At 37.6% G+C, this 21,328-nt stretch overlaps 1 protein-coding gene across 2 annotated transcripts in view; it reads left to right on the top strand.

The window, feature by feature from the left end:
* Positions 1-21,328, top strand: part of LOC108668400 (proteasome activator complex subunit 4A) — a 28,054-nt gene continuing 6,726 nt past the window's right edge. Inside the window, exons 1-25 of one of the 2 annotated variants that reach the window (XM_018155615.2) lie at positions 1-146; positions 2,700-2,810; positions 3,445-3,715; positions 7,736-7,876; positions 8,512-8,628; positions 9,429-9,646; positions 10,070-10,188; positions 10,520-10,624; positions 10,984-11,132; positions 11,339-11,551; positions 12,344-12,530; positions 12,981-13,073; positions 13,325-13,567; positions 13,993-14,091; positions 14,652-14,789; positions 14,960-15,175; positions 15,661-15,824; positions 16,046-16,135; positions 16,899-17,088; positions 17,497-17,766; positions 18,209-18,338; positions 18,724-18,914; positions 19,491-19,666; positions 20,009-20,138; positions 21,051-21,199. In XM_018155615.2, the coding sequence (XP_018011104.2) occupies positions 107-146; positions 2,700-2,810; positions 3,445-3,715; positions 7,736-7,876; positions 8,512-8,628; positions 9,429-9,646; positions 10,070-10,188; positions 10,520-10,624; positions 10,984-11,132; positions 11,339-11,551; positions 12,344-12,530; positions 12,981-13,073; positions 13,325-13,567; positions 13,993-14,091; positions 14,652-14,789; positions 14,960-15,175; positions 15,661-15,824; positions 16,046-16,135; positions 16,899-17,088; positions 17,497-17,766; positions 18,209-18,338; positions 18,724-18,914; positions 19,491-19,666; positions 20,009-20,138; positions 21,051-21,199 (3,950 nt within the window). In that variant the 5' untranslated portion in view covers positions 1-106. Of the gene's footprint in view, positions 147-2,699; positions 2,811-2,954; positions 3,053-3,444; positions 3,716-7,735; positions 7,877-8,511; positions 8,629-9,428; positions 9,647-10,069; positions 10,189-10,519; positions 10,625-10,983; positions 11,133-11,338; positions 11,552-12,343; positions 12,531-12,980; positions 13,074-13,324; positions 13,568-13,992; positions 14,092-14,651; positions 14,790-14,959; positions 15,176-15,660; positions 15,825-16,045; positions 16,136-16,898; positions 17,089-17,496; positions 17,767-18,208; positions 18,339-18,723; positions 18,915-19,490; positions 19,667-20,008; positions 20,139-21,050; positions 21,200-21,328 lie in introns of those variants that run through there. The other variant, XM_018155614.2, reaches the window with a different exon arrangement.

The raw sequence follows: 21,328 nt of genomic DNA, 5'->3' as shown, positions 1-21,328 counted from the left end.
AAGTGAGTTGCAAGGCATGAAGTGAACTTCTATACGTTCCTTTGTTGCCAAAACGTCAAACGCAACAGCTTATGCAGCCGTCACCACTGTTGATAGACTCTCAGTCATGGTGGACATTTCGCAACACGCAATGGATGAGGATCCAGGTAAAGAAATACGTATTTCATCAATAAAGAGTTACAATGCTTCAGATGCAAATCGAATCTCTTTAAAATAATGACATATATTTTTCATTAACTCCCCTTACAAGAAATAAAATGTATTCAAGATTTTTTTCGGAAATGATTTGCAAGATTGTAATCCTACTGTCCTATAATATAACATATATTTTTAGAATAACGGTTTCAGCGTTTATTAGGCCGTAGGCCTGTCGCCGATTCTTAACATCGCAGAATATTCACAGCGTGTTGGGGTCTCGAACGCGCTATACTCACTGCTTCAATTTTTGCTTTGCTTAACCGCCCGGCCATGGTTGAACTATACTACTAGTACTAGTTCAACCATGCGCCCGGCCTCCTCGCACGTCTCGGACAAAAACGCGGCCTCTCTCACGGCCGGTCTCGCGGCCGTGATTCCAAATTCAGTGAGCGTGGAATATCTCGCAAAATACTGAACGTAGCTTATTCATATAACTCAGGAATGAAGGCGAATTTTGAAAAATTGTCACGAGCTAAACATCACCGTTAGGCTCTAATGATTATGTGTACCAAGTTTCATCAAGCTACGTTCAGTATTTTGCGAGATATTCCACGCTCACTGAATTTGGAATGTATTTTATCCTATTTTTGAAATTCGTTGTAATATTTTGTAAAATGTCTTCAAATGTCTTATTTCAATCCGAAGAAGAAATAAAATCGCATGAAAGTTTGTGTATCGCCTGACTTAATTTGTAAGTGAAATCGGCTATTTATGAAGCTAAAAAATTGTGATTGACCATCATTTGTAAGAATAGTAAACTCGGGAGGCAGAAACTTTCGCTGTTTCCGAGTTTCTCATGCTGCTTTATATGCAAGCTACAATGATATACAACATAAAATGTTTGTATGAACAATATGTTTTGTTTTCTAATTTCGAACTGAACCTGTAAAATTTAGATGATTAATCACCAATCAGGAAATGTAATCGTTGGAAGAATTTTCTTCTGGATGCAGAACGCTACCCCCTCAGAAGTTGGACGCTCTGTCCATCACTTCTCTCGTATGTACGTTGCGAAAGACAACGTTACGTGAAGGTATCAGTTTAGTTTCAGCGAGCACTCTCAGACTATAATGGAGTTCCAGTGAATATATAGTTAGAAATATCTTTAGTACGTATACATTTTAAGATGCAAGAATTTTTCCTTTATAATTGCCATTGTTTACTTATCAGTCATCAATAAAGTTTCGTAGGACAATTTCGGGCAAAAACGCTGAAATTTACGGTTGCATTTGTGGGAAGTCGAAAAACTTTTACCGCGTGGAAGAATAGGTCTAAGACGTATGGAATAGTTTCGTTAGTGAATTACGAAGTGAATTTTTCGAACGCTTAGTGTTATTTGACGTAAGATTGACCAAACTGCTGTCAATTATCTCGTCTCTAGAGCAAAAAGTAACTAGTAACTACTATATTTGCGCGGCTAAATTTTGGGGAAAGGTAGCACTCGTAGGTAACAGGGTCTGTTAGCAAATTGTTTTTGGCTCCTACTCTACCTTTGCATGTTAATAAGCCGTTAAGCATTATCAAACTATATTCCTTTTCGTAAATAGTTTCCTGAAAGTAACGTATATTCGGAAGATTTCTTATCGCTAAACAATCGACCCACCATCGCTAAGCAAAAGTTGATTAAAAAATTTGTGATGAGAGGTTCGAGTTTCGATACGAACTAGATAGAAACAAATGCGTTGCGCTCATACAGCTTCGGATGTGTAATTAATTTTGCAGTTGCAAGTGTGGCCTCGATCCTCCCGCATGTGTTGTAAGTGTACAGGTGTGCGCCCAAGGCCAGCCAGGGGGCGAGAAGAAATTGATGCTGCTGACGCAGGTTTACCCAAATGTCACGCGTACATTCCTTTCATATCCTAATTATGGAAATAGACTAATTTATTCTAGTATCATGCGATATCTCTGATAAGAGTCAATCAAAACGAGTATCTGGTTTAGAGTACAAGGATTGGAGCAGAGAGGTGTGGCTTCGATCCCAGCTCTGTGCGCCAGTTTCTGGTCAGAATCGGCAAGGCGGCCGGGAGGTTATGCAAAGCAAATTTAGGGCAGTGAGTTGCGCGTTCGAGACCATAACAACCTGTGAATGTTCTGCGATGTTAAGAATCTGTGACAGGTCTATGGTTTAATAAATGCTGAAACCGCTATTATTATTATTATAATAAATATTTCTTTATGCAGGGTTAATTTCCTCAGATTTTGTCAGTATTCAAGTTCCAGCTGCTACCGCTCTTTAGATTTTCTTTTCGGTTAGGTTATAGAGTCTCGCACATGACTCGTAAAAAATCAGTTGAATGTGATTTTTGAAAATTTCTGCAAAGTTAATAAATATTTACGATTGTGCTCCGTTCATTCAATATTTTTTCATTGATGCAAGATCTTTTGCTGGCCGTTAAAGGCATGGTTTAAAGGTGTCCCTGTTTGAAACGTGACTTCCTAAGTGTGGATGACAGTCTTGTCTTTTTTTTCTGGGTAACATTGAATAAATCTTCCACTTTAAGCCTGTGATGACGACAATGCTGTATCAGAGCTGCAATCGGAGATGTCCTGGTCAACTATAGAAGATGAGATCTTTGACGATGACCTGGAATTGTCATTCGATGAAGATTTCGGTAAGTTAACATGAAGCAAATTCATGTTGAGATGATCATTCCAGACTTATTTTACTTATCCTGGTAGTTCATGACGTTCATTTCAAGCCCCACGCCATTCACATGTGTGTCGTGATTAAAAAAGGTAGAGCGAGGGAAACAACTTCTGCAGCGCTTTAGTTCTAGGCCGATGGCTGAGCAATACAGACCCGAAGAAACACTATTGATTGTGCCCGAGAGGGCAACGCAAAATTTGAATGAAGGTCAGATTACTAGAAACGCAGGACATTAAGTTCAGTTTGCAATAAATTTCATTGCACATCAAGAATAGGGTCGTGAAATTCTTAGAACAATATTCCATTTAGCCGTCAATTTTCTGAATAGGTAAATTTAGGGAAACGGGTCAAAAGAGCTGTCGTGCATATGAATGTTCTTCTCATATCTGTTTATAATCGACGTGCTCCTAATTACATACCGATTAATTCTTGTTCTCATTATATGTATATACATTATTTTTTTGTTGCTAGTCATTGCACGTTCGTAGGAAATTCGCTTTAGTTCAAGGTAAAATTTTTACTTTTTTACGCGCAATTTAGTTGCATCAGGGAGACACCTACAATGACAGAAGCATGTTTGAGTGACTATTTGCTTTCAGATGACAGGGAAGAACTGGACGACTTCAAGTTTAGTTCTTCAATGGGGGGTGATGAAATGGAGGATGGCTTTGAGCCAGATATTAAATTAAAAGGAGGCTTGGGTTTTATCCCGCAAAGAAGAAATCTGAGTAATAATTTGCTGCCCTACTCGAATCATCTAGATGCTGAAATTGTTGAAGAATTGAAAAATATTAAGCTAAATTTAACAAAAGCACTTGTAGCCTCTGATCTGAAATGTGGTGGCCTTACCTGGATATATAGATTGCACAGGTAAGAGTTGGAAGTTGGTTCTATCCAACCTGAGTTTATAGCTGTAAATAGACTCACTTTATTCTGTAATTTTAAATTTGGATTACTGTTGCTTGAGTTGCAACAATTGTTAAGTTACAAAGCCTGGTCTAGTCACTCTAGTCTCTAGTTCACTGTTCAGGACTTCAGGCTCAGGGACTACCTAGGCCAGTCTAAAATTTTTCACAAAATTTTTGAAAACTGTTACCTCGTACAGTGATAGGTTGATTTTAGAAATTAAAAAATGAATATTACATTTGAATATATCTACTTGCTAACAAAGCTATTTTTTTAAGCTAGTTTATTTATATTTAAGCTAGGGAGTAAGTCAGTAAGCTTCTTTTCCAGGGCAAGTGCTCCTATTTTGGCTGCCACGCTCCCAAATTCCATAGGTAGATGGTCATTTCATTAAGAAGGCATTTAGTATGCCACCATTAACCATCTGATAGTATGATAGTTTCTAACTGTAGAGTGTTAGACAGAACACAGAAGACAGAAAATTGGACAGAAACCAACCATGAATGGAACAAAAATGCCTATTCTTGTGATCAATTTGACCTGTTTTTGTATGGACTTATGGCATAATTTTTGTGAAACAAATGAGAATATTGACCCATTTTGTCACAAATTTTTGAAAATCTTGCTAAAAAATAAAAAATAATAGTTGATACCTACAATTCTTAGAGAAGTCTCAATAATCTTGCTTGTAAATAAACAATATATCATCAAATTAAGGCCAATGGTCAGCAGTGTGGAATTCTAGAGGGATATTAAATTAACCAGTACACATAGCATATTGGAAAGCAGGACCTGAAAGCTTGGAAAGGCCAGGAACTTTCCACTTTCAGTCCATCATATCATATACATAACCTATCACTTTCCAGCTTTGATTGGTTGATGGGATTGTGATTTTAGCCCCTTCCAGCTTTCCAGCTGTGATTGGTTAATGGAATTGTAATGTTATCTGCTTTCTAGCTTTGATTGGTTGATGGGGATGCTTTCAAGCTGTGATTGGTTGTGCCCATAAGCCCCGCCCCCAAATATGGTATATGTCTACAGTACTGGTTAACTAAATAGGTACTCAACTTGAATTTGATCATTACAAACAAAAAGCCTGGATAATTTTCAAAAAATCCATTAAATAAAAGAAAAATATAAAATATCTATCAAACAATTTTATAACAAATCTGAGGTACTGTACAATTGAAACAGTTTGTCCACTTTTGATCCTCCTTTTCATTTATAGTCAGTCACCTGGCACTTGGCAGAGCACTGTATCTAAGGAAAGCATTTCACCTTGGGTGGAAAGCTTTTTTATAAGTGAACTTCCATTTCTAGAATTCCACCCTGATGGTCAGGATAGTGATATTCCTATTTATGACTATAGACCTGTGGCTCCAAAGCAACAAATTTTTAATACAGTCTGAATATTGTGGCTCATACATACCCTTTTACCTATTAACAATTTGATAGAAGGTAATCCATCTAGCAGGAATCTATTTCACCTGAGCATCTTCAAAAATGGCAGGAGAACTCTGGTCCCAGTTTGAATGGTAGACTACCGTCAACCGGGGCTACTTGGGACGGGTGGGGTAACTCGGGACAGTCCTCTGACATGGCATAAAACTGTTTCAGTAGCAAAACTAATTGGAATATTGTAAAACTAAATATAGTGGTGTAAAGTCAACATTTTTCCTATATGTAGAACTATATAAAGGAAGTTCAAAAATACTACATATACTAGCTTTGAAAAATTCCTAAAAAAATGATGAAAAAACAATATTTTGAAAAGTTACTTCTGCTAAGGTCTGTAGTAAAAAAAATATTTGCCATATTAAAAAATTTTGCTTAGAAAAAAGTGGTAGACAAGTGTCAGCATGAAAACTTTATTTGCGGAATATACATACCTCAATCCCAAAAAAATGGTGGCCATTTCTGCATGGCGGGGCTACTCGGGACACCCCCACGGGGCTATTCGGGACACCCCCACGGGGCTATTCGGGACACCCCCAAAAACGCATTTACAGTAGAACCTCAGTTAGCAAAGGCTCCAGTTACGAAAAAATTGATTAAAAACAAAGAATATTGATTACATTTACCTCGCTCAGCGAAAAAATTTCACTTATTGAAAAATGAGTGCGTCATCGGTCATCACAAAATTTTGCATAGAATGTCATATATAGAATTGTGCACCAGGCATCATAGAATGAAATTAATTGACCTAAACTATGATTTATTTCTCCAAAACATATGATGGTTGTCACTAAAACATTCCTTTCTGTTTCAGGTATGTTTTCACTATCTTTTTTTTTATAGTAAATTCACTTAACCCAATTAAAATGGTGTGAAATTACAAGCCGTCCTGTAAGCTTACAGATACAGAAAAAATGCTATAGGGCTGCTGATATGAAGCTTGCAGTGGACAAGGTTGTTGTAAATGCTCAATGGCATGTTCATGGATATGGTAATAATGCATCAATAATACGGTAATATTGCATATAATGCGATTGGTGCTGGTGGTAATGTGGTAATGCTGGTAATTAATGTATATGGTAATATCATATCAATAAAGGGAAAACAAGTAAAAATCACAGAAAATGTCATTTATTCTACCTCTACATCATCTACAATGAAAGAGGAGGACTTCAGAGTACTGTTAGTAATGGATGAGTACACTCTGCATGCATCAAATGTTTTAAAATGAAGTTTTATTCCAAGTGTCCCGAGTAGCCCCATTCTACAGGGCTACTTGGGACACTATTTTTTTTGGCTTCTGGCACCTTACAAATAGCATATGGAATTTTTTTGGAGAAGCCATGTGATAGCCCTTGCAAAGACCTTTGAAATGAGCCTAAACTTGTTTACGAAATGTTCCATGGTAATAAGTTATGAATGAAAAACGTTTGAAATTGTCCCGAGTAGCCCCGGTCGACGTTATTTCTAATTTTTTTCTATAGTAGCTATTTATTGAAGGAAAATATTTTACTAGAATTTTAGAATTACCCCTCCTGTATTATAATCTCAATTACCCCCTTATGAACTTTTCCTACTGGTGACTGAAATTTTGCAGCCCAATTATGTATTTTTGTCTACAATTATTAGAATAGAGGTAATTTGTATAGCTGGAATATAGCAGCTCTAAAAATTGGTGGGAAAGCTGTTGTCTGGCTCAGAATATTTGAGGCCAGTCCAACCCGAGATCCATAGTGGAATTTTAGCAACCAAAGAGTCGCCTTGCTCCTCCTGTACCATTGCAACACTCCAGCCATCCTAGGGCACCAGATGGGGGAGGGTGGTCTAGTGACAAGGTGTGCACAACCATCATCTTTTGAGATGGATGGATGTCATACATACTAAAGATTGGTCACAGCTGACAAACTATTTTGAGCCAGCTGTTGGTGACAAGTTCAGGATATATATAATGGATTATCATGGTTAAATATCAATAAGAACCTCTGAAGAAATGTTTTGAGTTATTTTTCAATTACATTCATATACCATATACATGATTAATCTAGGATGCTCTCAAATTGTTTCTGAGTACAATTTTTATATTGAACCCTCAACTTTTTGAGCATCTAAATTGCATTCAAGCAAAATTTTCAACTCTGTATTAGCCAGATGAATGTACAACACATTGATAGTTCCAATGACCATAATTATGAGGTGATGTTGGTAACTTAGCTACAAATCATAATAGTGTTAGCAATATAATTATTTGAGGTATGTCTATATACGTAGATCCCTGGTTATTTGCCTGTGTATCTCTCAGTTGTAACACAGGAGATTTGAGCTCTTGCTTCATTTCCCCTTGTCCTTTGTCAAATTAGTTTATGTACCTATACTTGCATTCATAATCAAATATTCAGCGAGGGTTCATGAACATGATTATACAAGTTTCTATACAAGCATCATACCTAATGAGGAATCTTCTACTTGTTGAAATGCCTTTCTCTTATACAATTGTGTTCTTTTAGGTAATTATCATTTTTTTTATTTCAGATTCATCAAGCTGTATGGCTACTGTTTCAGCAAAGAGGATCATGTGGCTTTCATTGAGCTACTCTACGAGCTCATTGTGGCACCTGGTCTCGTCATCCGAGTTGTGATTCGTTTATGTCAAACTCTCTTGCTTTTGCTCAAGTAATAATGCTTATCACTTAAGAGGTTCTAATACTAGTATATTTATTTCTTGTTTTCTTTAAAATACTTGTTTGTATATCACACAGCTAGCTATGTAACTCTTAGATAGTTGATCCAAATCAACCTGCTATGGCAGGTTGATTTGGAATGAAACTTTATGAACACTGCATCTAACAAATGCATTGTAGCATGCATAACTTCCTAATATATATATATATATACCTCCTCAATTGTGCAGGTTAAGTATAATACTAACATTAACAATCATTCTAAACTTGCAACTTGTTAGCTGAATTTCTAAATTCCAGCATAGATGTTTAGAAGATTCTAATCTGCTCAAAATGTCTTCCCTTATTTTGAATTTTCTTAGAAAAAACTTCACAATGCATGTACCCATATATCTGTCAATGTCGTGCAAAAATTGTCAAGTTATAAAATTTTCTAAAAGGAAAGATGTTATTTTGGAAACAAGAAATGGATAAGAAAATTTATTTTATGCTAAAAACCTATCCAGGTTGCACCCATCATGTTTTCATGTCATTCAAAAATATTTGATTATAATAATAATAGCAATAATTGCATAAATATTGTACATAAGATTTGAATCTGTCTCCTAAAATTTTTTGTTTCTCCAGAAAAATCACACTGCTCACGCCTGACGATATACAGCTACAATGGCGACCTCTTTACGAGCTCCACTGCCGTTTCTTCCACTGTGCTGTGGCAAAGCAAGGAATGCTGCGAGTGCCCATGTTAGTGTACATATAAATATATGTAGGCAATGCTTATTATCTGTCCACGTATTAACTATCCATGATATTGATCTGAAAATCAAGAAATCTGATATATACAGTGGGGGGAAATAAATATTCGTACACTTGAAAAATCGTATTTTAATGTATGTAAGTACACAAACTTAACAGGAAAAGTGATTTAAATTATGTATAGAGACGCATAGTATTCAAAAATACTATCAAAAGAAAATAAATCTCAATGCAACAAAAAACAATGCAACATGTTCACTTTTCGGGTGAAAAAAGTATTCGTACAAAACAATAAATCCGCATTATTTTAATTTAATACTTGGTTGAATACCCTTTATTCAGCTCAACAGATGAATACTATGCGTCTCTATACATAATTTAAATCACTTTTCCTGTTAAGTTTGTGTACTTACATACATTAAAATACGATTTTTCAAGTGTACGAATATTTATTTCCCCCCACTGTATTACTTAGTTTAGTTAGTGCATCTTTCAGTGTATAATAAAATAACTAGCTTCTTGTAGATTCTTATATATTCCAGTCAAAAATTTCTGCCTCAACAATGTACCTATAGTTGCATCCTATTTTTAAAAACTTATTTTGAGACAAGATCCTTCTTTTCTTGATATAGAGATGATATACGAAGATGTTCAGGCTAACTGTAAGTAGCTAATTCCTAAATAAAAAACTGGTTTAATTCCTTGTTTGAATGAAACTTGATTCAGTCTTTAAACGCTGAAACTTTAGCCAGGATTCTGGTGTTGATAGATATGAACTTTGCTCTCAGACAGACGGAAGGAACAATCAATTCTGTAATCCGTCATTGTCGAGCCTACTTTGCGCCTGGCACCACAGAAGAACTGCTCGAAGAGTTTGTGCCCAGACTTTGTCCCTTTGATGAGCAAATGAACCGTTCCATGAAATATTTGGACATGTTCTTGCCTGTGGTCACCCGACATCATGGCAAGCTTCCGAATTTTGGACTTTGGAAAGACTTCTTATTGGGTATGTCGAGCTACCATTTGTGAAGCACTTGAATCTTGTTTATCTATAATTAGAAAAAAGTATCTTGCTTAGTATCCACCATTTATCTAGGAAAAAAATCAGCCAAAATTCAATGTGAACAACTCGATCTTTGTTTGGTCTCTTGCGAATATCATAAATATATCAACTAATTTTTTCTTCAACTTGCTTTCAGGTTGATTGAACAAAATTCATAATCATAAAATGATATTAGAGCCATGAAGTGCTATCCTAACCATGTATTAAAATCTGCAAGTTTGTGTATCTGCTAATCCTGGCTTTGTTTTCTAGTATTTTTGAAATAGCTTTGCATGAAGTGTGTCATCTAGTGTCATTAAGTTCAAATTCATTTTCTTTTCAGCATGAATTCATTCATTCAAGTTTGTTTCATTCATGCCATTGCAGATCAAATTGAAAACAGCCCATACTGGGAGGCGTATGTCTTTGGGATCGTGTCTCGCTTGGCATGGAGAAACATAGGCATCATTGACTGGCAGAAGGATTTGCCCCTGTTCTTCACTAAAGTGAGTATGGTTACTTTTAATAAAAAATGTTATAGTTAACTCAGAGCCAATATTCTCTATTAATTTTGTTTGCTCAGTTAGTTGTCATTAATCAAGCAAATTTATAGATGTTGATATGTGAGAACTTCATTACTATTCAGAGCCTTTAAGATAATTTGGTCACTTTAACAAGTGCTGTGTATGCCAAATGAAAAAACAGCTTCATTCCTCAATTTTATTCCCTTTATAAATCGTTATCAGAGGTTATAAAGACGTGTGTAACTCTTGAGTTGATAGGTAAGTAAGAAGATCTATAAGGTAAAGATTTGTACAACATTTCATCACTACCAAGTTGCTGCGGTCACTGGGTCTACCGGTTGGCTACAGAGGCATGGCAGGCAGCGGGGCCCGCCACTGCGATTCTACCAACGTCGCCATGTTCATCGTTGCCAACCTTGTCAGTTTTGGTATTACCTAAAGTGAACCTTATGCTGCCTGAAGAATAATAGATGTTTTAGGGCAAACTTTTTACAGTTGTACCCGAGTGCAGAACATTCAACGGTCTTCAGCTTTTTAGCTTATTATAGCTCAGCTTCCTTTTTATATAATAGACTGGCTCCCTGAACACCAGTTACTTTTCTACTGCAACATGTGAATGTAATTTTTCATCTGTTCCAAAAATGTACTGATTTAACGAGAACGCATTTAATTAGCCATAATTTCACTGGTCTCATATTCTTGAATTTCTAGATTCCTCTTATATTCTTGATTCCTCTTGGACTATATTTATACATTTTTTTATGTATTCTCCTCCAGGGAGGTGGCAGCTGCTGCCAGGAGCAGCTGAGTAGGTTCATTGGTGTGGTTGAGTCTTATCTCCATCCTTCTAATTCTGGCCACTGGACATCAACTATTTTGGACATCTTCTGCAAGATCACTCTCTACTTCAATAAGAGGATTAACAGGTAAGCTGTCGCCTACACTCCAGTACATCTTTCTTGTTCTTTTGAGCAATTTTCTTGCCCTTATTTAATTTATTCACATTTTTCATCATCGAAATACTCAAAAGTATGTTTGAATTCAATGCATTTTATCATTGTAGTTCACTTTGCCTGAACAAAAACGATTTTTTTTATTGCACTCTCCCATACTTATGCCCTTATATGTGCAGGGAGCAAAGGCCTCCGAAAGAACCATCCTGGGAGAGTAAAATCTCCGAAAGTATGCATCTGACAGAGGCTGACGTAGATGCCTTTGTGGAGAGTCTCTTACCTGTGATCCTAACTGCTGTGTTTGGCAAGAGTGGCGCTGCCGACGCCTCAATCACGCTTGGTAGACTTGCTGCCCTACGAACCTCTCTCGTCATGACCAAGTTTCTGGAGCTGTCAGTATTTATACAACGTTTATATGCGTATCATTGATTGGGATTTCCAAGTTGTGCTTGTTTTGTGTGTAGCTCATTTTGCTGGTAAACTTGGTGCTCCCCTAACCTCCTCCCGTCATGATCAAGTTCTTAGAACTTTTAGTATATCAAATTTATAGGCGTGTCGTGCCTGCGAGTTTTCAGGTTTGGCTTTTGTTGAATTTATTTGTACCTTTTTTGCTGAAATACTAGCTGACCTACGAATCTCTCCTGTCATAACCATGTTCCTGGTCAGTATATGGTGATGCTTATGTTGACTATGACCTACAATTATATGAATTTCTAAGTTTTGCTTTTGTTGGCTTTGTTTGTATTTAATTTTTTAGATATTCATTTATTAACGCTTTTCTTTAAATTTTCTGCCTGTCTTTTTCTTGCATTCTCAATTCTGAAAAATTCGGCATTTCTTGACTTTAAAATCACAAAGCATTGAATTTTTCATCATAAATATTAAATTTTCATCTCTATTGTGGTGTAATTGCTTGCATTCACCTTGTTCTTGATTGAGTGAATTGATGTCCATTTATGTTGAGTTAGCTTATAAAACTAAATGGACAGCTAATTAGGTATATAAGCATATTCTTAACATGGTTATTATCACTTCTTGACTATCTTACACCTACGATAATACTCGTAAATATGTTCACTTGCACCGATGAAGAGTACACAGCTCAGGTTGACATGTACATAGATCAATGCATTTATTGTATGCTTAGGATGTCATAGACGTCACTAACCTCCACTACTGCACAGGATGTACCCTGCGCTGTCCTCGAGCTCAGAGCCGCAGCGCCTGCAGTCCGTCTTGCAAACGGGAGTGCTCACTGCTCTTTCTATCGTCACGGGAGGCTCAGACTTTCCGGCAGGCCCTACGCACATCCTACCTCTCCTGCACCTGCTCCTCCCTGGCATTGACCCTAATGACATCACTAAAACTATGGTCAGATATCATGGTTCTTGTCAGCAATTCATTAAACGGTGATCAGGGTACCAAATGCGCTCTCGGACACCTGTAAAAACAGTGCACTTCTTACCTCCCTGATTGACCTGACCTCCAGCAACCTCTAAAACTAGGCAGAAGGCCCCTGATTGGCCTGCAGCAACCTATAAAACGGCGATCAGCACTCCACTTAATCTTCGCTAGGTTATGGACTCGCGCGGAAGATTCTGTCAATGTTATTAGAAACGACTATAATTATTTACATTTATGAATTCGATATTTACTATGGAACTTGTTTCCCATTGCCTTTTTTGCGACTTTTCCTTGACGTGGAAAACCTCAACCAATTGTGACCTATGAGGCCTGTAAGTTTGGCCGATATTGCGATTTATTATTGTTGTATTGATATTGCGATTTATTTGTTGTTAATTGTAAAATTTTGTGATGCAGGCCACCTTTCAACTTGTGACAACTTTTGCAACTTTGATTCCAATCGCGGACTGCTCATCAGCTGCATCTGACCCTAACCTCAACTTGACTGAGGTGAATCATTGTATTACATTATTCAGCAAAACACTTTTTAGGTAAATTTTTATATCAGTTAACATAATAAATCAATGTTTTCAATCAATTGTCATTGCAAAGGATAAAATTAATAGCTTGCATTCTATTACTGCCGTCTTGTTGCATATATATCTTTGCAATAATCGCAAAAATGGATCTAATTCTTAATAATTGAATATTTTATTACTAGTTGTAAACAAGAGGTTGAAATTCTTTGGGTGTTGGTGCAGGTGGAAATGGAGCTCTGCCATCAGAGCGCAGAAGTTGGAGAATTCCTGCTGATGTTTCTGGAGCGATGTTTCTGCGTGGTGGAGAGCTGTGTGAGCGCTGAACAGCAAACCTTGCAGCCCTCACAAGCAGACTTCGGTGGATGCCAACACGCACTCATGAGCAGAGAGGAAACGCTCATTGAGGCTGGCATGTCCTTTACCATACGAGCAATATTCCAACAGTCACATCCTGAGATAGCTAAGGTGGGTCAGCTTCCAACAGGATATTCATCCCACTCTCTATTTTCATCTAAAATGACATTTTTCTTTTACTGTTTACTTTTTTGTATGTGAACTGTTTTACGTTTGAAATAGACTTGACTAATTTTTCACTTTTTCATTGTTAGTGCCCTTTTCATACCAGGAGCTCCAGTGTTCAAATGGTACAAATATTGATCTAGTTATTATTAAGTTATGCTTTCATGCGAGAATCTGGACAAGTGCAAAAATAATATCTATAGTTTAATTCTCTTGGATATTGACAAATTTACATTTTTGCACATAAACGTTAATACGATATACACGTTTGTTTTGCTGCAGATGTTAAAGTTAGCTTCTTTTCTTTTGTGTCTTGTGTGCATGTCACCAGAATTTGGTACCTCAATTTCACGGTGTTGATTTTGGTTCAGTTGCTGGTGCGGCGCCTGGCGTCGTATGCCATCGAGAGGACACTTGAGACGGGCGTGTCGGGAAGGCTTCTCGCCAACATATGTCGCGCTGCTGCCAGGGTAAAATACATGACATATTGGTTTCCCAACAATATGTATTTTTGAATCTCTCACATTTATTTTGAATATAGCTGCCCGTGAGTTTATGATTAATACTGCTTCGTAAGCTCAGTTTTTAAGTTCAAAATTGATCACAATTTAATGGCTAGTAAAGCCTCTTCAAATGTTGCATATAAATTCTCTTCTGTAGGACTATTGCGTCGTTGGAATTTAATATCATGAGTTGAGAGTGCATTTATTTTTGTTAATTGTGCCTAATGCTAGATGAACGAATATGTTGACATTGTAATATCTAAGGAAATACGAGTTACTGCTAATAGCTCTTTAGTTTTTGAGAGGTAAATGGGAAATTTTATTAAACTTGAACATGCCTATTGCATCTAATAAATAATATGTAAAAGACCTTTGCCTATGTCGATCTTTTTTTAGGTAGTATTGTTTATTTACACTCATTGTTAGGCTGCTTATAAGCCCTTGTTTCTTTTGACATTAATCTTGGAACTAACTGCGATAACTATTTCAATTGCCACTGGAATAACAATATAAATTATTTTGTACAGGCACAACCTGAACTGGTGCTGTCAGCGCTGGTGCCACCGCTCACCCGACAGCTGGAAAGCCTCCTCAAGTCTGAATCTGTTCTTCACGATGAAACACCTGATAATGAATTCATGTTCAACCTGCTTCTGCTGTCTGAGGTTGTTTGCTCTTTTCAACTTATTTTGATCGCCTCGCATTCAAGCTGCTTCGTCTTTCTGAGGTCTTTGGCTATAACTGAGTAATATAGGTAATGCAAAATGCGAGATTTTATATAAATTTATTGATGGGACGTGGTCGACTGTTGACTTATGACTCCTCCTTCCGACAGGTGCTGTCGTGTCGTTGTGACGTGGCCGTGCAATATGTGCACGTCGTCATGCCTGTGCTGGAGGGCGCCCTGGGTGTTGTGTGCTTGTCAGCTCAGAAGATGGCCGCGACATTGTATGGCAACCTGCTCGCCTCTCTCGCTACCTCCTCACCTGTTGATTTTTGCAGCTTTACTAATGATTGGAACGAGCCTTACTCTTCCTTCTTACCCATTAGAGTAAGTTGCCGATGTATGGAACGGAACTCACTTCTTACCCATTATATCTGCCAATTATTGCCATAAATTTTACTTCACTTTAATGCCCTATTGGCTGCATAGCTCGTACGCTGCTCGTTACGACTGTGAAGCTCTTCATTATCTGAAGCGTTCAGTGCCTGTATAGTAACCTTGTGTCCTTGTTTACTTGTAATTTTATCTCTCCATCACCTTTTAATTAAACATTGCGATGCTGGCAGTTTTTGTAAATTAGCCTAATAATGCTTGTATTATTTGTTTTTGTTTTTTTGTCAAATTGAACCAGTGAGAGAATTACTTCAATCAATAAATGTTTTATTTTGAGAATGGATAAAATGTGAAATGAATGGTCATAAGGCAACCATATGCTAAATTCTCCCAAAAAATCAAACATTAGATGTATATATTTATCATCATGTATTTAATAATTTTTATACAAATATAGTATGTATGTAAATGTTTTTCAGCACTGGGGAGCCCTGATTAGTGGTGGTTGGTCAGCGATGAAGGTGAAGTGGGTGCAGCCTGGGCCAGAGGAGAAGGCAGCGCTAACACTTGTGCTCAACTCTTTCCTGCTACCCCACCTTGCTAAACTGCAGGCCGCTGCTCTCAACCTTGCATCTGTCACCAAGTATGTTGTACATCTCACCAAGTATGTTGTTGTACATCTCACAAAGCATATTGTTGTACATATCACTAAGTTGGTGTTGCCTTTTATCTGTTGACATTGCGTTGATCTGTTAATATTGCATTGATCTCTTAACGTTTCATTGATCTGTTGATATTGCATTGATCCGTTAATATTGCATTTATTTGTTGACATTGCATTGATTTGTTGACATTGTGTTGCAGAGAAGAGCTGAACCTCTCCCTGCTCATCGTTCAGGAGTCCCTCAACGCTGGCCCTGTGTTGCCGCTATGGCAGGAAGAACCCATTCAACTGTAAGCAACTCATTCCTGCTCTGTTGTTGTAATGTTCATTTTCATGAACATTACAACACATTTATTCACATGTTTTAGATGATTAGGCAATAAGTCATCCAGTCTCCCAGATCATCTTGCTAAAAGTGGATAAGGCGTAGTTACTCTGAAGATTTCCTCTCTTTGAGAGGGTTTATTGGTTAACGTACGTGTGTGGTTATGTTCCTCACCTTATAATCATAATTTTCTAGTGCAATACTTGGAGACACCATCTCAATAATAATTTTGTGAGGAAGAAAGGATAATAGGTTTTGCATTTTTTGTCAAATAAAATGAAGGGGAGTGAATGAAGTACATCTCATGAATATATGTCTTCTAAACCATTCGTTCCGTGCATGTTATTTAATATATTTTAAAGAGAAGACTTTACTTTATTAAAACGTCTTGAAGAATGAACCTGCATTCCTGATGAATCTATACCTCTATAACAAAAAATATATATGTATGATATACTGCAACAGCACCCTTGAGATGTTCAACATGCTTTAGATAAGTAAAACTCCTTATCTGTTGCAAGTGCTGCCCAAGGATATGATGTTCGAATTTTATGTGTTTTCTTTCAAAATTTTGTCTCTCTTGCTGTATTCTTTTGCCACAGGTGAGCTTGCAACCATTAAAATTATGTTCCTTATATATCAAATCGACTTTTTCAATATTTTGCTCTAAATTTTTGCTCAAGGATATTGGTTTTTCCACAGATATTTCAACGTTTCATGTTCCACAGAGAGATTTCAAGTGCCCCAGAAAAACCACACTATCTTATTTTGAGCGAGCAAGATGTGAGCATAGAATTGGACATCAACGGTAAGCCTTCCAACGTGCGCCTGGCCATCGCTGACGCTGTCCTGGACCTGGTATACGCCATGCTGGGTGCTGACTCTGACAACACCAAAGCCTACACCTCCATTGTCAATGTGCGTTCAGTTCTTGTTTATTTTATTGTACTCGTAATGACCAAAGATGCCCTATCCTCTGTAAACGCTATTAACTATTGTGCTGATTGAGTAATAACAGGCTCCTTTCTTAAGAACTGGATGTATCAAAAAACTTTTTTTGTCATAAAAATGCTGTTGGTTCCCATTTTGCACGATATATTAGCATCGTGAAATTTTGGTACTTTAGTAGTTTCCGTCGTAACTTTAATCATTCAATGCTTTATTGAGTGAGGTCACGATAAATCTTCCTAAGCACACAACCTATAACAAGTACAAGAATCGACGTCAGGACTAACCAGTCCTATCCTTCAATGCTGAAGATACTATATTATACTATACTATAACTAGGCCGAAAATTCACAAGCGCAAAAATGTGCGGTGTTGCAGATCCTGTGGAGTGTAGCGTTGCTGCACTCGCTCAAGCGGGTAGACTTTGAGTCGCGATGGCGCAACCTGAGCCAAGTGCAGCGCATGCTACGCAACAACCTCGTGGGTCCTGAACAACATTGGCATAGGATGCGTCATGTCATAGTGCAACGTGCGCACCTTCAGCACCTCTCACGCACCCTCGAGTTTATTGAGACGTTGCCCTTCACTAACACTCACAAGAGGATCATGGATGCCGGCCTCAAGCTCTCAACCAGCAATTACAGTCAAGTGAGACCAAGCAGGCTTGTTTTTCTCATGTTCGTTCATATGTAATTATTTTAACACATGTTCCTCATTCCAAATCATTTACAAAAAGAAATGTTTAATTTTGTACGTCTTGAGTGTGCATATTAAATTTGCCCTCCATAATTTTTGCCTTAGATTGATCAAGGTCAGCAAACTAATCTTTGTATTTATACGCGAGTACCTATATCTAGTTATACCTGCCTGTTCCTGGTGCATAAATTTCACCAGATTAAAATGATAAATATTGTCATACGCGTTTGGTTTATATTCAATCATTTACCATGTGAACCGAAAGGACTATTCCCCTTAAATACAATGACAGGTTACACGATTAATATACTGTTATAATATATATCATGATTAATATACATGTATATCATGATTGATATACCTATTAATATATTCCTCTCACTTGTCTCACCAGGTTCGTAAAGGGGGTCAGCAGCTGCTACGGAATTTCTTCGCCCAGTTCCCCAGTAGCTGTGAGCTGCTGGTGCCACAGCTGGTACAAAACCTCGCCTTGGATCCCAAGCAGCACCACAAAACCTTTAAAGGTCTTCATATTGCAGATTATTTTATTTCAACGCCGTTGTTTATTCAATTTATTAATAATTATTTTGTGCATTCAGTGAAATTGAAATTGCTTTATTTAAATTTAACTCGGCTTAAATTTAAGATGAATTTTAAAAATGGCTTTATTATTGTTTGATTTGTAGTACGTAGTAGAATTTTTAGTTGAATTGTTTGAAATTCAGTGACTTTACAAATTGTAGTGTAAATTTCAATAAAATGTGTGATCATGCCCAAGCATGGAATAAAGCTTGAAGTATTATGTATCATTACAAATTGGCTATTTTTAGCAAAATTTGGTTCTAATATGAGAATTTTATCTAAGCTATTGTGAGCAGGATTTTGTTTTACCACAAGCTCATTGTTCAGGCACGTTATTTGTGTTGCTGGGAGCGAAGTGTAAAGGCTTGGTGGTGAAGCAGAACTGGGATTCGATGCTGGCCTTGTGGCCCGCGATCCTGGCTGCCCAGCACTCGGAGAAGCCTTCCATCTCCAGCCTCCTCTCACAGCTACTCGACAATCTCCTCACCGGCTTTGAACTTGTCTACCTTGAACAGCAGGTCTCGTTAGCCTTGTCTGCCTTGAACAACAAATTTAGTTTGTCTTACATGCTTTGAACAACAGGTCTCTTTAGCCTTGTCTACCTTGAACAACAGGTTTAGTTTGCCTCTCATGCCTTGAACAGCAGGTGTCGTTAGATTTGTCAGCTGTGAACAGAATGGCTCATTAGATTTGTCAGCTGTGAACGGAAAGGCTCATTAGATTTGTCAGCTGGGAATAGAATGGCTCATTAGATTTGTCAGCTGTGAACAGAATGGCATATTAGATTTGTCAGCTGTGAACAGAATGGCAGATTGGATTTGTCAGCTGTGAACAGAATGGCTCATTAGATTTGTCAGCTGTGAGAAACAGTCTAGTTCACTTCTCATCGCTTTGATCATTTTGTTCAAATTTCAAAATATTAAAAAAAAAGCTCTTATATATCTAAACTTCTACCTCAAAATAATCTCATATATATCTAAGACGGATTATACAGTTAATCATCGGCCTTATTAAAGTTAAATGAAGATAGTAATGAAAAGCTAAAAATGTTAGCTGATTTTGTCAAGTTTTACATGTACTGTCGCCTTCGCCAGGTCCCCGAGTCAGTGGTAAAATTGTGCCAGAAGATCGCACGGCAAGTTGGCTTTAAAAGGGATGTTAGTGAAGTCGAGTCAAGCAAGCAGTTCGTTGAAAAAAACAAGCACCAGCAGGTGGACACCTACAACAAACTGGTGGAGAACATTGCTCAGCAGTTTCAGAGCGGCAAACTGTAAGACTTTCATCCTTGCATCATTTCATTATTTCAAGTATGAACACTTTAAGTTAAGGAAGCTTAGTGGAGAAAGATGAACTAAATAAATTTCAGCATTGCTTCAACTTGTTCAATCATCACTAATTTCAACTAAGCACTAGCTTATTCGAAGTCACTGCTATTTTCATAAACTTCTTATTCTCTAACGACAGGATTTTTAATAGGTTGACCGCTTGTGACGTGCCTTGCCTTGTAGTAGTCTCCTTGGATATGTTGCCACAAGCCCGTTGAAAAAAAAGGTAATTAACCTCGCGCTTTGGTAATACTCGCAATATTTAACAGCACTCAAATATGTTACAGGCATTGGCGCCACGAGCAGTTGGCTGTATCCATGCTGGGTATACTCGTTCGCCCAGACCTTCCCTACCCGGCAGCGGCAGTGCGCAGTGTCACCCACGCACTCCTGCACCACAACATCCACGTCAGGAAGGTAATATACTTTTTCCGTCGTGGCATAATCTCGATATTTGGATCCTCGTTTGAGTGAATTTATTTACTGGCCCTGTAAGTAATGAGCGCGGGGGTGTTCTAGATAACCGTTCTTGTTGATTGTGTTTCTAGATAATCTGTTCCTGATGATTCTGTTGCTAGATCACCTGTCTCTGTTGATTGTGTTGCTAGGTCAACTGTTCCTGTTGATTGTTTCCAGATCAACTATTACTGTTGATTGTGTTGCTAGATAAACTGTTCCTGTTGATTGTGTTGCTAGATCAACTGTTCCTGTTGATTGTGTTGCTAGATCAACTGTTCCTGTTGATTGTGTTGCTTTGTCAACTGTTCCTGTTGATTATGTTTCTAGATTAACTGTTCCTGTTGATTGTTTCTAGATCAACTATTACTGTTGATTGTGTTTCTAAATCAACCTTTCCTGTTGATTGTGTTTCTATATCAACTGTTCCTGTTGATTATGTTTCTAGATTAACTGTTCCTGTTGATTGTTTCTAGATCAACTATTACTGTTGATTGTGTTTCTAAATCAACCTTTCCTGTTGATTGTGTTTCTATATCAACCGTTCCTGTTGATTGTGTGTCTAGATCAACTGTTTCTGTTGATTGTGTTTTTACATCAACTATTCCTGTTGATTGTGTTTCTTTGTCAAATGTTCCTGTTTATTGTATATCTAGATAAACTATTCCTATTGATTGTGTCGTGAATCCATTAAATTTATGCCACGAACTCATTCAATCGGAATAATCAAAAATATATTGTGGTTAACAGTAAATTGTGAATTAGGACGATATTTTAGTTATTTGTGTAATGATTTATTCGGTGTAAGCAATTGACGGATTTGTTGTTTCTCTGTACTCCGAGACTGCACCAGTTATACCATATTTTTCTCAGATGGCCGTTTTATACCTGCCAAACGTTCTGCGAAACTTGAAACGCGCTCATAAAAAGGAGCTGCTCTGCCTACCGCCAGACGCTCAGGATAACAAGTCCCTTCCTGTGCTTCAAAAGTTTGCTCCGAGCGTCAACAGGGACGACAACAAGTTAGTGTTGCTCTGACATGCCTCACTGCAGCCTTGCTGGGATGTTCCCTTCTGGGCTGCATTGACTTGAGGAGTTTACTTTCTTGTGAAAGTGCATCTCACACATCTCCCCTACTAGTACTACTACTA

This window comes from Hyalella azteca, unplaced genomic scaffold (assembly GCF_000764305.2).
Source record: "Hyalella azteca isolate HAZT.00-mixed unplaced genomic scaffold, Hazt_2.0.2 contig5025, whole genome shotgun sequence".
NCBI lineage: Eukaryota > Metazoa > Arthropoda > Malacostraca > Amphipoda > Hyalellidae > Hyalella > Hyalella azteca.
This window is presented reverse-complemented; position numbering and strand designations above follow the sequence as displayed.